Source organism: Ostrinia furnacalis, unplaced genomic scaffold, assembly GCF_004193835.3.
Source record: "Ostrinia furnacalis isolate ACB-3 unplaced genomic scaffold, ASM419383v2 OfSCF3116, whole genome shotgun sequence".
Lineage (NCBI taxonomy): Eukaryota > Metazoa > Arthropoda > Insecta > Lepidoptera > Crambidae > Ostrinia > Ostrinia furnacalis.
Genome location: NW_021133355.1, coordinates 106,179 through 122,079, shown reverse-complemented (window position 1 = coordinate 122,079; position 15,901 = coordinate 106,179). Strand labels below are relative to the sequence as shown.

Here is a 15,901-nt window from a genome sequence, read left to right as displayed (position 1 = left end):
CTGGAAGATAAAAACAATTGTTGAAGTACCATTTATATCATTGATTTTAAATAGGGATTCTTTGAGAAGTGTCTTAGAATTAGAGTTTGTCTTATTAAATACACAAATACGCAAGTGTATTATTTACCTTGGTGGCAACAGTTTCAACATCCAAATCCTGCGAGTCGTCGTGTTCACTGCCTGTGTTCTCTGATGTCCTTTGTACTGATAAGTTGACGGGGTTGGAAGAACTCCTCCTCCTTGAAGTCAACCGGCCGCATTCCTTGTCTCTGTTTTCCGTGTCATGGTCATCGTCTTCTCTTTCATCGTTACTACTTGTGGACATGCTTTCTTTCTTTATGCTTAGTGATTCTGAGTCTCGTTCTTTATCTTTGCTGTATCCTGCGCTCGGTGTGACCCGATCGCTCTCTGAATGTGACGAGCCTGATGGAGCATCGTGTTTACTGCTTTCATTGCTGTTGATGTCTGTCTTCAAGTTCTTGCCTTTTAGCCGCTCGCACGATCTGTTCCGTTCTTCCGCTTGCTGTCGTTCTTTTGTTGATTTCCATACGTCTGATTTGATCTCCAGCAGCTCGAAGAGTTCTTGCATGTCATCAATTTCACCGGACTGAAAGAAAAGGAAGAAAGAGTTAGTAATTAGTTGCTGTTTAATTCTATTTTCCACTATTGCACTATTTCCAGTGGTTGCTGTCAGTTTGTTCATTTGAAATAGTTTTGATAACTGAGATTGAAGACATATTTGATGAGAACAAAATTTTCGGGTACAACAGTTTTGGCACGACAAAATAATAGAAAGCAAATAAAATATGCATTGTTATTATTATAGAATCACTGGATGAAGTCATGATTCATACGTATAATAAAGCTATATGGATAGATACAGATACTTACTTCAATGTAGGCTTGTCCACTGTACAAGAAGACGAGGAGGTGCCTCATCAGCGTGCTACTGATCCCGGACATGTGGATTGTGACAGGGTTCTCCACGGACGGCGTGTCATCGAGGATTTTCCTGGAAAAACCATAAAACATCCATTTTAAATCATCCTTTTCTCAGAAGAACCGATGACTGTTCAGCTAATAAATCGTTTATAAGACACGCCTTGAAAAGGTGAGATATAAAATCATAATGTGACATTGAAACTATAAAAGTTTACATCACAACTCTTCGATTAGTAAACAAGTCGGATAAATAAATTCAGTTAATTCATCCGGTTATGTTAGGCTTCTCTATTGCGTTATGCATAATGAACTGTTACATATTAATGTACAAATTATGATAGCTAAATATTCAGCATAATTGATTAATTAATTGACTGTAGGTAGTTAATACTTTTAATTGAATCTAAGTAGCTTCTGAGTTGGAAATGAATGCAATTTAGTTTTGATTCAGTCTTTAACTTTACTGAAATCTTCTCTGATGATGGTTTGTAGCTATTATCATATTTTTATTGATTTCAAAAGTCCACAAAGTTCTGTGCCCAACTCCACAAATACCTCCAAGATCCAAGTTCTACAGCTAGTCTGCTATCGCCCAACCCTTACTATTGTGTCCCGTTTGTGGATTATGAATGTGTTAGAAAGGAGTAGAAGTATAGCTGTGCTCTCCCTGGGTTGTCTGGAAGAGATCACTTTCTAACAATAACATTGCCTTAACTGTGCCGTATATCCCTACGATGCAGATAGGCAAATGGGTTGGGGAATCGAAGTCGATTTTGAGAAAAATCGGGTCGAATAATTTCTGTTCTATTGTTTACCTGATGAGGGGGCTGGCGGCGGCCATGACGATGCGGTGGGCCGCCAGCGGGACCGCGTCGTCGCAGATGAGCACCAGGTCGGAGTAGCGGGCCCCGCGCCACGCCGCGCCCACCTCGTTCAGGATGCAGGCGTGATGCTTGCCGTACGTCAGCGTCAGCAGGCCCTCGCCCATTATTCCAGCACTGGAAAGAGGAGAACGTGAGGTTAATGTCAAGTTACACTTAGCGCAATGAGTATACTAAAGCAGCTCACAAATTCAGAGGAGTAGACCTCAGAAGGTTCTGGAATGGAGGCCGCGTACTGGAAGGCGCAAAGTGAGACGTCCACCTACAAGGTGGACCGACGACATCGTAAAGGTAGCAAGGAAGCGCTGAACACAGGCCGCTACCAATCGATCAATGTGGAAAGCATTAGGGGAGGCCTATGTTCAGCAGTGGACGTCCTATGGCTGACATGATGATGATGATGATGATGAGACCTCAGAAGAAGCTCACAGAGGGTGATGAGATGTGTGATCGGAACTATTCCCACCTCTCGTTCCCACCGCTGCAAGTCCTGTGTAGCCAGGATCTACAGTTTGACCGCCAGTAAAAACCCAACCAGTGAAGGTCAAGTTTGTCCCGAGGGAAAGTTAAACTGTCATTGGACAAGGAAATTAATCAGAAGAACAGAGGATGAGTTCGAGTGATCCTAATTGTTGTACAAAAAATCCACACCATAGAAGAAGAATACTAGAGTACATGAAAGAATCTTAATTGATCTGAAAAGGGGCGATTCTATTGGTCAAATACAAGAACATTTATATGGGATCAACATCGAACTCTCTAAGTATCAGAATTTTAATTTGAATTCCCGGTGGGATGGACATGACTCTTGTTTTAAATAATTACAAAGTTTTTGGTTAACGTTGCTATTTATGGTGGTTTGCGCGTAATGCTACAGGCCTTAAGTCTTTTGAGAAGTTAGTCGTCTTAAGCTATGCGGATGTCGGTTGTAGAAGTAGAAAACGACAAATCACAATCATCTTTTTGACATGACACGGACAAGACAGATCGTCAAGAGCGCTATCGTGTTTATAATGTTGACAATATGAAACTGGTTTACTTGTGTTGTTAAGAGAACTAGTTCTGTGATTAATTGGGCTATGTGACTTTTTATAATATTCTAATATCATCAGTCATCATTACAAATAACATATCATGTGCAAGTTGTCACAAACATGTTTGTATGTCGGTTAACGATCCGCCGTCATTAGTGAAAGTAAGCCACTTGTTTTTCGATCAGTAGAAAGTAAAACAATTGCTTGTAATTAGTGTTCAAAGTTACGAAACATTTACGGAATGCTATCGTTAACTTACTTTCTAAGATTTCTCGTTTATTTCCAACTAAATATGCAGTCTGATTCTATAAAAGCCATAAACGTGTATCGTATCAATTAAATTACGCATTAATTTCTACAATCTAATTGCTTCCTTACAGTTCATATAAGGAAGACGAATATTGGATAATAATCGATTATTACGATAAAAACATTTAATTAACCAATTGATGATCGATTTGTCGATCATCATGTTTCTTTAAATGATACCATCGAATTTTAGAACGATTTAAATTGTAGTTTCGTGCTTAGGTACGTTGTGAAACGCACGAACATATCAGCGCCGTAAATAAGTGAAATCATAGCAAATTCGAAGCCCGTCATAGCGTTCGCGGTCTACTAGTTCGCTCCGATGCCAGACTGAAAATGAACATAAAGGAAGACAAGGTTGAACGCAGTCGACTGTTACAAAATAGCGTTTCAATATCACCACTATCAACTAAACTTGCGTTCTTAACCAAGAGCGTGTACCGCAGTTTCGTACAGAAAACAATAACCACCGAACAATCGCTTTTTGGGTTTCCCAACCAAATTAAAAAGGCTAAAGGTGAGAAGAATTTAAATTAACGCACTTCGAATGCCAAAATTGAGGAGTCCTATCGCAGGTACTAGAAAGCATGTCGAAACGAACCTTGGCCCGAGCGTTATTAGAGTTGCGATAGAGGTGCAAGATCGTTTAAAAGACGATCAACGGGCGCTTCTTTTGCATTGTCCGCGTTTAGCAACGCCGGGGTCACAAACTGTGGAGCACATCTCATTGTTGTCGGCATCTGCTTCTCTATTGTTGCACTGCTTTAAAAGTCATATTTAATTGCGGGAATGGAGCATAAAAGTGCAACGCGAGTGAAGTGCGGTCGTGAATTCGGCGCGCTCAGGAATGCTCGCGCACGGGATGATCTTAATCACAACTGTGTCACGATTTTGTAATGATTTCGGTTTCAATTGTTTGAGTTTTTGGCGTGGACTTGCCGTTGTCGTTTCATTTAAAGGTCATCAGAATATGCTTTATTTCGCCGATTTTATCTTTATGCGAACCACTAATAACTTCTACTCTTGTAACTATATTTCATCTTAAGTAATATTAATACTTGAATAGTTCAGGATTTGATTCGTCATTTATTAAATGTTTTTGTAAGAGTCAGACAAGTCAAAAGAAATTATAAAAAGATTTACTATTAGCTGAATTATAATCAAAGATCAGGTCAAGGGTGTCCTCTCACGTTGCTAAAACCAAATTAGCATTTAGATGATTACAATTTATATTATGTTAATGCATCTCGATAAAAAACTCAAAAGAACAAAGAATACGAATTTCCTTGAGCGCGGGAAACATGAAGCAATTCATACCATGAATATTGTGGGTCTAAAAAATGAGATATGACGGTATGAACGTGAGTTAAAATTTTCCTAAGGCTATAAATGTGGGCTGATTTAAAACTCTAATTGAAGGCCGCATACCAGTTAATGTTCACAATCCGTATATGGGAAACAATAAAAAATGCTAGTTAGATTTAGTGAGGATCATTTGTGTGCTTCATCTTTGTGCGGCCGAAGGTTGCGGGCGAGAAAGGTTTTCGTATCAGCCGTCATTGTGAATGTTAAAGACGCTATTATAAATAATAAAATACATTATTGACCTTTAAATTAATACTTATGAACTATTGCCCACGGCTTGGCTGGCACTGAGTTGTTTTTAATAAAATATGATTAAGTATTATACAGTATCTATCTACTACAGAAATCCTTAAGAGTTCGATACAAAACTGTGCATTTACAAAATCTATTTATAGTAATAGTATATCAGCTGGACTGGCGTTAGGCGCGTAATAGATCCACATTCTACCTGGGGATGTCGAAACGTTTCATAGACTTTAGTGTACAAAATAGCCTTGCAACTTAACTAAAGTTGGACATTATAAAGTTTACGGCCAAAATTTAGACAATTTGGGGTAATTTAGCTGTCATATTTAGAGCAATAATAGGCGTTAAAAGGTTTATGTTTCTATTAGCTTTATTTGTAGACCTATTGCAAAATTATAATTTTATAAGGTCAAAATTAACTAATAAACTGTTGTCCTAGGAACATATTAAGTACATATTACGTTTTCACTGTCGTAGATAGAAGTAGTTTCTACTAGTGTTACTTTTCTTTTGCAATTGGCAATTAATTGGAAATGTATCAAATAACTTTAGTCATTGATATAACATCTACGGCGAAAGTTGTAACGTGTGTTTTTATTGTGTTAGGCATTTGTTTTGTTTTGTTTTGTTGCACAATATTGTACAACACGCTCGTCAATCACCCGTCAAATGTGGTTAGTGAGTAACACGTTGAAATGCCTAGAAATTAATTAGTCATTTCACACTAAATTGTGGAAATTTATCAAATAGTGTGTCACTGAATTGGCTTCTTTTGTTTCTCTTACTTTAACTGAAACAAACGACAAAAGTCTGTCAAACTCCATATAAAAAACACCAGGGTTGTAATCACGTTTTAAATAAGGTGTTGCAAACTCAGCCAAAGGTTTTTGGTTGTATTTCAGGAAATTATCAAAGTTTTCTTAATCTTTAAAGATTTATCTTTACAATTACAGAAAGTTGCATTTATCTTTACCATAACAAAAGGTAGGATGTGTCTTCTTTGTCTCACACAGGAGGTAATCGAAAAGAATACGTGATTTCCCATCCGTTCATGGCATGTATGTGAAGCCAAGGTTTCAGCCCAAATTTTCAGGGCAGACGCAGCGATGCGCGCCGGCTCGCCCGCCATTGTCCGTGTGAACCCACTCGAGACGCTGCACTTCACATGTTTTGCATCAAATTGCCTCCAGGGCTGGCTAATATAAGACCTGTAATATCCTGGGACAAATAGATCTTAGATCCTACCATTTTCTGGATAGAAAACGTCAATTTTTACCTCGAATGTTTTGAATCTGTGTGCTTACCATGAGTTTACGTTAGATGTGCTCGCTAGCGACTGCGTAAAAAAATGACTAAATGACAATTCAAGAAACTAAATCTTCATAGAGATTTTAAACGTACTCGCTAGCGAGCACACCTAACGTAAACTCATGGTAGGTACACTGTACCTTACAGTGACTGAAATCATCTCTATTTCAAAATCGATTCTTCCAGAATAGCTACCAGAATTAGACCCGTACTGTGAGGTTTAATTGAATGTTTTGGAATGATTTTGTTATTTTTAATTTCTTCCATTTCAAATTACGTAAGAGCGCGTTGATGTCTTTAGTAAAAGCGATGAAAGTATTCGAATTTGATTAAGAATTTCTTACAAATAACAGGTTATTTTTGCTGTAGAATTTCATTAGTATGCAAACGAGTAGATCTGATTAAATGAATAATGTATAATTAAGTGAATAATGTGAACATAATGTGATGAAATTTCCCTCATCTTGGCAACCCTAACAATGTACAGGTGGAGGCTCAAAACAGTTTGTATGTAGATCTTCAAGATTGTACCCATTCAATGCTTATTTTTATCCATTTTTTCACACTGCAATACAATTGTTGCGAATATCTGATCGTTCTCAAATCATGTAGTTGTTCACTATATTTTTAAAGTACGCTTTCGAGTTCATAATTTATCTCGTAGGTACACTGAAAGTATAATTTAACACCTTTATTAAACTTCGCTGAAAAATTTACTACTGCCATCTAGTTGTAACGTAGCGTATCGCTAGCACTTTCTCCGCTCTAAACAGTGCTGCAGTAAACCGGTAGAGGGCAACACCAAATGATCTTTACGCTCTCGGATAGATGGCGCTAGTTATCCAATAAATCAATGGTGAATCTATAAATAGAATCCAATTGTGCCCGAACCTATCCAATTAAAGGTGAAAGAAAATAGAAAGGTAAACCTCGTTTTTATTTGGCCTTAGCATTGTCAAGTGTAACCTTCGTTTTTCATACACTCACTTTCACCGTCATTTCTGTAAACAAAATTCCGGAAACTTTTATTGTACTACTACAATCTCTTTACCACTTCATTACTCTCGATTTGGAGTTGAACGAAGGTAATTCGGTTGAGCAACCTCTGAAATGGTCAATAACTGCGACAAAAACAATATGAGTAAACAAAACAAAGGCTAATTTTATTCTAAAGTACTTTGGTAGGAATGAGTGTTCAGGCTGAAATATTTAATTTGCGACTGTTTACGTGAATGAAACGTAATCGCCCATCCAAATTCAATGAAGATGATTCAATCGAAAACTTTACCACGAACCGATAATGTCCAATAACAACAGATAGTATAGTAAAAATAAAAAATTGGTGACAATCAGGAAATCGTTCGACGTTGTTTACACACGAGGAAAGATAATAATATCTCAATCAGTCCAAGAATCAAGTGTACGCCCCAAGGTTGGATCATAAAAGAAACGCCCGACGACTTACATAACACTGCCCACTAATTAACTGCACCGACCCAGAATGGTACTCCGACCACATTACTATCGTTTACTATATCCATTCCGATTCTAAATTGTACACCGTTAATGGTTTTTATGACAGCCATGCAACTGTAAAAGGAGGAATAGTATCGGCGAATGGCTGTGCAGAATTTATAAATAATTACTGTTGACAATTTAATTATTAGAACCTATATTAGGTAAACGGCTCAACTAGAACCTAATTAGTCGGCAAGAAATGAAAGCGATTTGCAATGCTTATCTATTAGATTAGATCAATGACGTGCCCTCTTTAGGTAAAATGTTCTGATTTCTATTTTTAGAAAAAAATTAAATCTAACCTAACCGTTGCCACTACAAAAAAAGAGACTGATGGAATTGCAATGAAAATTAATCTAAGCTAAGCAATGAGTTAAGATATTACACAAACATCAAGTCTGAAATACTTGACTGAAGACATTTCCAATCTGCATGCTACATTAACGAATTCAGATGACAAGTAATTGAGCATGTCGCCGGAAACTGTAAGGCACTGTTGAACTGCAAATGAGCTGTTTGCGAAATATTTCGCGATGCCGGTGTTGCAAGCCTAGAAATTGTACAAGAAGCCGCCTCTATTCGACTACTGGAGCGTAGGATTGGGAAAAAAGTCCGAACTTTCCCCGTTGCAAAATAAATTGAAAGTTACGAGAATGTCTATGTCAAATTAATTATATACGTTATTACGAACGGTTGGTTAATAACAGATTTTGTAACGGAAAAAGAATATGCTCTGTCATTTTGATGGAGTGTTCTTTCAAGAGTTGCTTCAGTTGTAAGATTGGGTAAGATGTGATCACAGTCGCTTACCTACTATAAGTCGAGGCGGTTTAATAGTTTTTTCAAGTTTTAATTTTAAGATATACCTATGGCCACTAAAATTACTAATTTTATCAGTGACTCTAGTTTTATTATTGTTTTTAAAAGTTTACCAGGCGTACGTACAGTGCGCGCAATGTATAGTAAACTGAACACTGAGGAATTTAATGAAGTCTAATAAGGTTTTTACAACAATAATGTTTGTTTGTTGTGCTGACAATTCATTGAAATTTTATTATACACACCCAGCAACAAAGCTATTTAATCGCTTCACAAAGTTATTCCAACTTTTCATATAATGAACACTTAAGTTTTTTGGTCTCACAATTGTTTTAAAATATTCTTTCAAAATGATTAAAATATAAAGCGGTACGCACACTTGTACATAATCCTCCGACTAAATTTCATTGTTGACAGGCTGAGTATAAATTCGGTTATATTATGTAAACATTTAAAAGTTCTTGAACTTTAAACATACATCCACCCACGTGTAAAACTGGATAAAGAAATGTATGTTTTGCATAACATACTCTCGCTAGAGGTACTTAGGGTTGCTTTGCGAAGTTGATCATGTAGAACCATTTGTGTTATTGACCCTTTTTCAGCTTTCCACGTGTAAGATTTCAATATAAAAGAAATGTTTGTTTATCACAGTTAAGACGGTTACACATTTCATTCGCCAATTTAAGTAGCTCATGAGAAAACAGATGTGTTCATGACTTTTTGTCTAGTACAACGTCTGAATACGTATTGCGTCTGTAATGGCTATAGTAATGGTAGGTATCTATTGCGCCAAAAACATTCATTAGCAAGTAGCAAGTTCTTAACCTCATGAAAAACGCTAAATAAGTTCATCCAGAGTAAGTGTAACAATACAGTTACGTTATTATTAAAAAAATATTTTGAACAGATAAAAACCAGAAAAATAAGGTGTTTGTTTATGATATAATTATGACGCAATTAAAATTTTAATTACCGAGGTGATAAACTGAATCACAAAGTTCGTTATTCAGCGGGCTTAATGCGCCGGCAGGGTAATAAATCAGCTGCCAAGAATGCAGAAAACAATTATATTGTCCGAGTATCCAGACTAGATCGCAGCACGGGCCGGTGCATTCGATCGACGCGCCCACAGAAAATCTCATGAGCCACATTACATGCTCATGAATGGTTTTCTGCTCTATTTACCCAACTGAAATGATTGGCTAAATTAAATTGTCCGTTTGCATTTTAACGCTCGGGCTGTACACGTTGAAATTTGCGACAGAATCGACAACGCTTCACGCTTATCAATTACGAAATGCTAATTCCACAATTAACCACGCCGGATGACTCTTTAATGATATAACAAAAACTCGCGATTTGAATAATTTAATAATAAGGAAGACTCTTTAAGTTACGAGATTGGGAAGTCGTAATAATAATGCCGGCAGCGAGCCTTCAATGACAAACGCATGTACAAAGGTACTTAGCAACAGGCCAGCCCCCTTTACAAGTTTCTAACAGCCGCTCAAAGTATGACAGAAAGCGATAGTGATGTAAGTCGATAGTTGTCAAACAGGAAACCGCGGTGCGCGTGCGACCGATACGCGCACAAAGCGGCGGCGGCCTTCGACGAAATGTTCAGCCAGTGCTGCCCCGGCACCACATACTCCGTTACGCAACCCCACAACAAACGGCAGCTCATTCATACCGGGCTGACCATCTGCACCATCTCCGATTATTACAACGCTTCCGCGTGTTTTGTTTACATTACATCTAATATTACCACTCTTGTTTACTACAACGTAGCAAATCTACGTCTCGGAACCGATAAAAACACGATAATTTTCTTTTGCGTTGTTAGGATATGGTCCGTCGAAATTAGCCGTTTCCATCAATGTCGCGAGTCAAATGAGATCATTGCCATTATGATAATTTTATGATAAAGTCTGATTTGTTTTGGAGTTACGGTATCTTTAAGAATTTACGATTATTTCTCAATCATAAATTTTTGCATCTCATTTGAATACATCACACTCACTAAAAGTTGCAAATTTGATAGCTGTTTGTGTTGGATAGAGGCAAATGATTTAACTATTAAATCATAATTACAATACGCGTTGTTGTAATGGCTTCATCATTTAATTTCAAATTGAGTGTTTCGTAAAATGATGTTTATTCATATCCATTGTAATTAATAGGTTTGTTTAGTTGTTATTTTAACATTAATAAAATCAGTGTTAGTGAAAGAGGTTGAATGAAAGAGTTTGATCACTGCATCGTTAGATAATGAGTTAAATAATGAGTTTTCGCCTTCGCTGGCAACTGTCAGTGGATTTATTTATACACGCTAGTACCCTTGTGCGTGAGAGTCTTGGGCCGAAAGCGCGAATGGGTTTTACCTTCGATGATGCTAAAATAGCTCTTCAGTTACACTCTCACCTTGCGTTTGATTGACGATCAATCCCTTGTGCCAGATACTTGTTAACTGCCATAGCAAGCATCTCTGCACATAGCGGACGCCTGAACACTTACGGATTTATTGTGACAGCATTCTTAATATCTTTGATGAATGTATTTATAGAAACATTCCTCTCTTTAATAACTAGTCATGTATCTAGTTAATTTCCTTTGATTTAGAACTCAAGCGCAGATGCGATTGCTTGAATGGAAATATTTAGACCAAACACAGGTTTGAGTCTTTTTTTACATGTTGATTCAGAGATGCTCGAACTTGTTTCAGATTAGCTTTTCGTCAAGCTCCGTCTGTTGTACTCGTACAAGTCCTAAAATGTAATATTGTTTCGAAACCGCTCGATGAAGATTTTCTCGCTATGACATTTCCTTTGCGGGCCGATACCAAATCTACAAACCGCCTCCGGCATATTTCTACATTTTCGCAAGAGTTCGGAAACAAATCGAGTTCGTGTTCGACATTTCGCGATCACTGTAGCAGTTAGATGAATATTTATAAAGAACGTGTATAAGAAAAGGTCGGATTTGATTGTTACTAGTCATTTGAATATGTTTTGGTGTTATTACATCAAATTACGATGAATTAAGTCGTCTATATGGAGGCGTTCTCACGCCGCGAAATTAGTTGACCTTGGAATCCGTCGGTACTTTGAACCAACCATGTGTGTACAATCCACATGCTAGTGTTTGTTGTTACGAAACCATATATGCCCATGCGCAGGGATAACACGGCTGCGTATAAAGGTCACAAATAAATTCCAAGCCCATCTTTATTCAATTTATATCTATTAGCGCCAATCTCTTCCGTTTGCTCGTTGTTCTCGCTCTCGGCGAGTCCGAGGTAAACTAGAGTCAACCAAGGTCCGTTTTGAAATAGGATGGCACTTGACCTTCAGGATGAAAGTCAACAGTGTTGCGCAACGCGCGCCACGAGCAGAGAACTCTATGCTAATAACCAGCAGCGAGACACATTAGAACCTGATCATGACCCACATACTCGTGCTCAAGGATTTCACATATTTGGAAGGCGTTGATTTCAAAACATACGAAATTTTTAACGCGTTTGTTAGCGTCGATCGTCGAAGGTGAGCTATGATGGTACTCGTAGAATAACTCAGTTTTGAGATGGTCATGGAATACTTTGAAAATTATAAATAACTTGATAAATTAGTTTGAGATGCGACTCTTTACGCTAAAAAGTTAAAGTGCTTGCTACTTGTGGATGATTAAAGCATTTCTTTGGTTTTCCCCACATAATAAAATGACGTAAATTGACCGCACAATAGAATACATTTTTATGAATCATCGGCGTATTGAAAGGCCGATCGGTTGAAACGTTGGTATTTCTTACAGTAGCTATTGACCGAGATCACGCAATGTGGTTTGAGAAAATGTTTAGTTTGAAAGGTTGTAGGGCCGGATTGGATTTTTCACCGCTCCTTTCTACGTTGCGCGCATGTGAGGCGCGCGCGCCGGTGTGCGTGCACACAGATGCGCGCCGTGGTGTGCGTGTGGCACGTTGCATAGAGGCAGGGGGGGTAGCGCCAGCGAGCGGCTCGCGGTTTTGTAACAGCGTTTTATTTCAAGGTCACTCGAGCAGTTTTTAGAAAGTTACTTCACATAAATCTAATTTTGGTTAAAAAATCTTCTTTATAACTTTTTCGTATTACTGCTGTATCAGATACTAGATGTGAGTGTGTTTAAAATACGCCATCATTGATTTCGTCGTTGTCATTGACGCTAAAATTAGCATTTCTATACAAATCTCATTGATAAAAGCAATAATACAGAATGGTGCTGTATAATTGATGCGAAATTAGAATACAATTAAAATAAAACACCTGTTGTACTTGGAAACTGAAGTAAGCTAAAATAATATTTTGTGCAGTGTCACAGTTTATTTAATACCTAATCGAGTTTGATATATTTTTATGACTTACATAATTTTGGACTTACTCGTAAATAAAAGATTCTGAATAACATGATATAAGGTTTAAGAATGTTTAGAACACGGCTTAGATTGAAAAGAGACCAAAATTGAAATGTAGCACCTGAATAACTTTAATACGAATAAGTAATTGTACGTTTCCTGCTTAAAGCTTAATTAGCATTAATACCTGTTTGTGGCCCTAAGAAATTATTGTTTCTAGTTTATTGTTTTGCATAATTGTTTGTATCCGCGCTGTGTATTAAGAATGTATGAACACATTAATCATAATATCCCTACTAGTTTAAAGATTAAATCATTACATGTCAACACTTTGTGCGTCGACACAAAAGATAAATATTTCCTAGTGTTAATCAATACGGTGAAAAATATTTGAATATATTATTATGAAGTGTTTAAAAACATGTATCCCATAGGGCCTATGTAACAGCCTTGAAGAACACCAAACACAAACCTTACCTACTTTTTTGAGACTAGCATACAATGAATAGTCTTAAATCAACATTCATCTCACACAAGTACCTATTACTTGTAATAGAACAAAAACAAACGAATATTAAATTAGTTTTGTTTGGGAAAATAAAGAAATTTCCAAAGTAATAAACGTCTTAATAAGTACCTACGTAAGTAAAATTGTAATTTTTACCTCCCACAATAACAGTAAATAGAAAATTAATTAGAAATTAAAATGGGTTTAGTGAAATTGACTGAAAGTGTTGAAAGCATCGAATAAAACACATAAGATACAGGAAGATAAAAATGTAAAAGTGTGACGACAGCTAATGAAAAGTAGGTAGGTATGACACAAATAAATACAAAAAATGCTGGCCATCCGCGCATTTCACATTTCGTCATCGCCTCCATATACGAGGCGATCTTCTCAGCCGAAATGATGAAATTTAGTCGGCTCTCTGCTGCCATTTCGGCGTTGCATAACCCCACGCTAAATTTTGCTGACAGAGAAAGTCCGCGAAAGGCTTTACGTAACGAGCACGTAACGGCTCAGTTTTGATTTCCTCGCGTCCATCGTTACGTGACGTTAACGGTGCGGGGTAATTTTTGACTCGTTGAGACATCATCTACTGCGGTTTTGCAACAAATTGCCAAACTGTGCTCGAGTTTTTTCACAGATTAGAGCTTAACCTTATGACCGCTGTTGCGATGCTCGGTTTTGTCATTACGGATTACAGCCGAATTTAGACTCGATAAAAAATGTGTCACTTCATGAATCATTTATTAACTTTCGTTGACACTGTTTAGAACATTTCCACACGGGCCAGATGCTTGACGAGTGATATCATTTCCTGCTGCGTTAATTTAAAAATAATTAAAGATCACTGTTTTTATGAATGACTGAAAGTTTTTTGAGAGTCCTCTTGATTCTTCTTCTTCGGAGTTGTAAACAACAATTGATGTCATAGCCCTATTAAAATGCTTCTGGTGGCAATTTAGTCGGTCCGATTGAGTCATTCATAACAGACGTTTTTGGCGGCATATTGTCTGAAACCAGGGTTTTGAAGTTCCATGCTAAAGATAGCAAATACACACGTATTACAAAATTACACCTCAGTGAATTCCCGGCTTTTCCATTGTATGTTACTTTTGCGAATTTCGTAAAATTCATCTCACTGGACAACGTGTTATCCACTGAGTTAGTCATACTTATGCAATCACCATTTCTAATTATGTCTGTATTTGTTTTATGTGTTAAAAGGATTCAAGGTAAGTGGAAATATAGCGTTTGAGTGTCAATAAAAAAGTTCGCGAGAAAAATACGGAGATATTTTATGATATTTTCCTTGTAAGATTTTCTTGGTCGTGTCAATTTGTCTAATGAAACCTTATATGCATATTTTCGTGAATCTAGTTCTCCGAATTGGAGTGACTTTTATAAATGTTGAGTTATTTTCGTGACACACATCAAATAGCCTTCAAACAGGATTGTAAAGATGGTTAGACATAATAATTTTGATCTAAAAGCATTAAATATCACTTCCTTATTTTTGTCTTTTAAAGTAGTCTAATTAAGAATTATTACAAAACTAATATCAATTTATCATGTTAGCTAGATGTTCAAGTTCATGTTGTTGATTGTTTTTAAATTGATATTGAATTAGCATTAATAAAAAGCTTGAAAAGAAAAGATGAAACAAGTAACACTACAAGAACGTTCTCAAAAGATTGTTAGCAATGCGAGTCACCAGTTCGCACGTCCTTAATTTGTTCCTAACACAATTAAACGTTGGCCTGTTAGTGGAACAATTGCACCTATGAACGGTCTGATCAACTACTCGAGTACTAGATTAACGCCCGTATTCACAAACATTACTATGAGGTCTAACGTGGACGCACAGGGTGAAACACGAACCAATAACAGAGCTCTATTCAACGCTGTGCGTTGGATTTGCTGCTTCACTTAAGCAAGCATCGTTTGTGAATATGGGCGTAAATTATTTCTTTATGATTTCTTCTATCTATCTGACGATGAAGGATTATTGACCCAATAATCTAGTCACATTTGAAGGTCCCTCTAAGCCTTATCAAATATTCAATTCCAAATAATTTCTTATAACTTGGATTTCAAATATTTTCGCCTTGTCTCTCAAACCCAATACATCCACTCTTCTGTTCTTTCCATATTATGTCAATTTTATGGGTCAAGCACATTCCTTATTTTTGTCTTTTCAGGCATACAAAATATTTTGAAAGTTACAAGTATCAAGGCAAAGTGTGCCAAAAAGGCTACCTGACTTAGACAATGTATGCCTCGACACTGATTTTCAGTAGGGACCTTAGGGTACTGGGATTGCGGTCACAGTTCGAAAATCATTCTAGAAAAATCCCATTAAATCCATTTATTCACTAAAACTTTGGGTACTCGCTATTGATCAAGAATCAGAATATTATCATAATATTCTACTGTCTGGTTTAATATTGATGTAATTGGTAACGTCATTGATATGGTAATATTAATTATTTTCTCATATTTGTTTGCAAGATCAATAACAGACTGTGTAAAATATTTTACTTTATTTCGTTTAATCAGCTGCCTTTTGACTTCGGCACATTTTTGA

The 15,901-nt window shown here is 36.9% G+C and overlaps 1 protein-coding gene across 1 annotated transcript in view; it reads right to left on the bottom strand.

Moving 5' to 3' along the window:
* The window catches only part of ken (zinc finger and BTB domain-containing ken and barbie protein), a 30,511-nt gene that overhangs the window by 2,957 nt on the left and 11,653 nt on the right, over positions 1 to 15,901 (bottom strand). The window contains exons 2-4 of the mRNA XM_028310795.1: positions 1,758 to 1,940; positions 892 to 1,012; positions 128 to 607 (exon numbers count right to left, since the gene is read on the bottom strand). Of these exons, the coding sequence (XP_028166596.1) occupies positions 128 to 607; positions 892 to 1,012; positions 1,758 to 1,940 (784 nt within the window). The remainder of the gene's footprint in view (positions 1 to 127; positions 608 to 891; positions 1,013 to 1,757; positions 1,941 to 15,901) is intronic.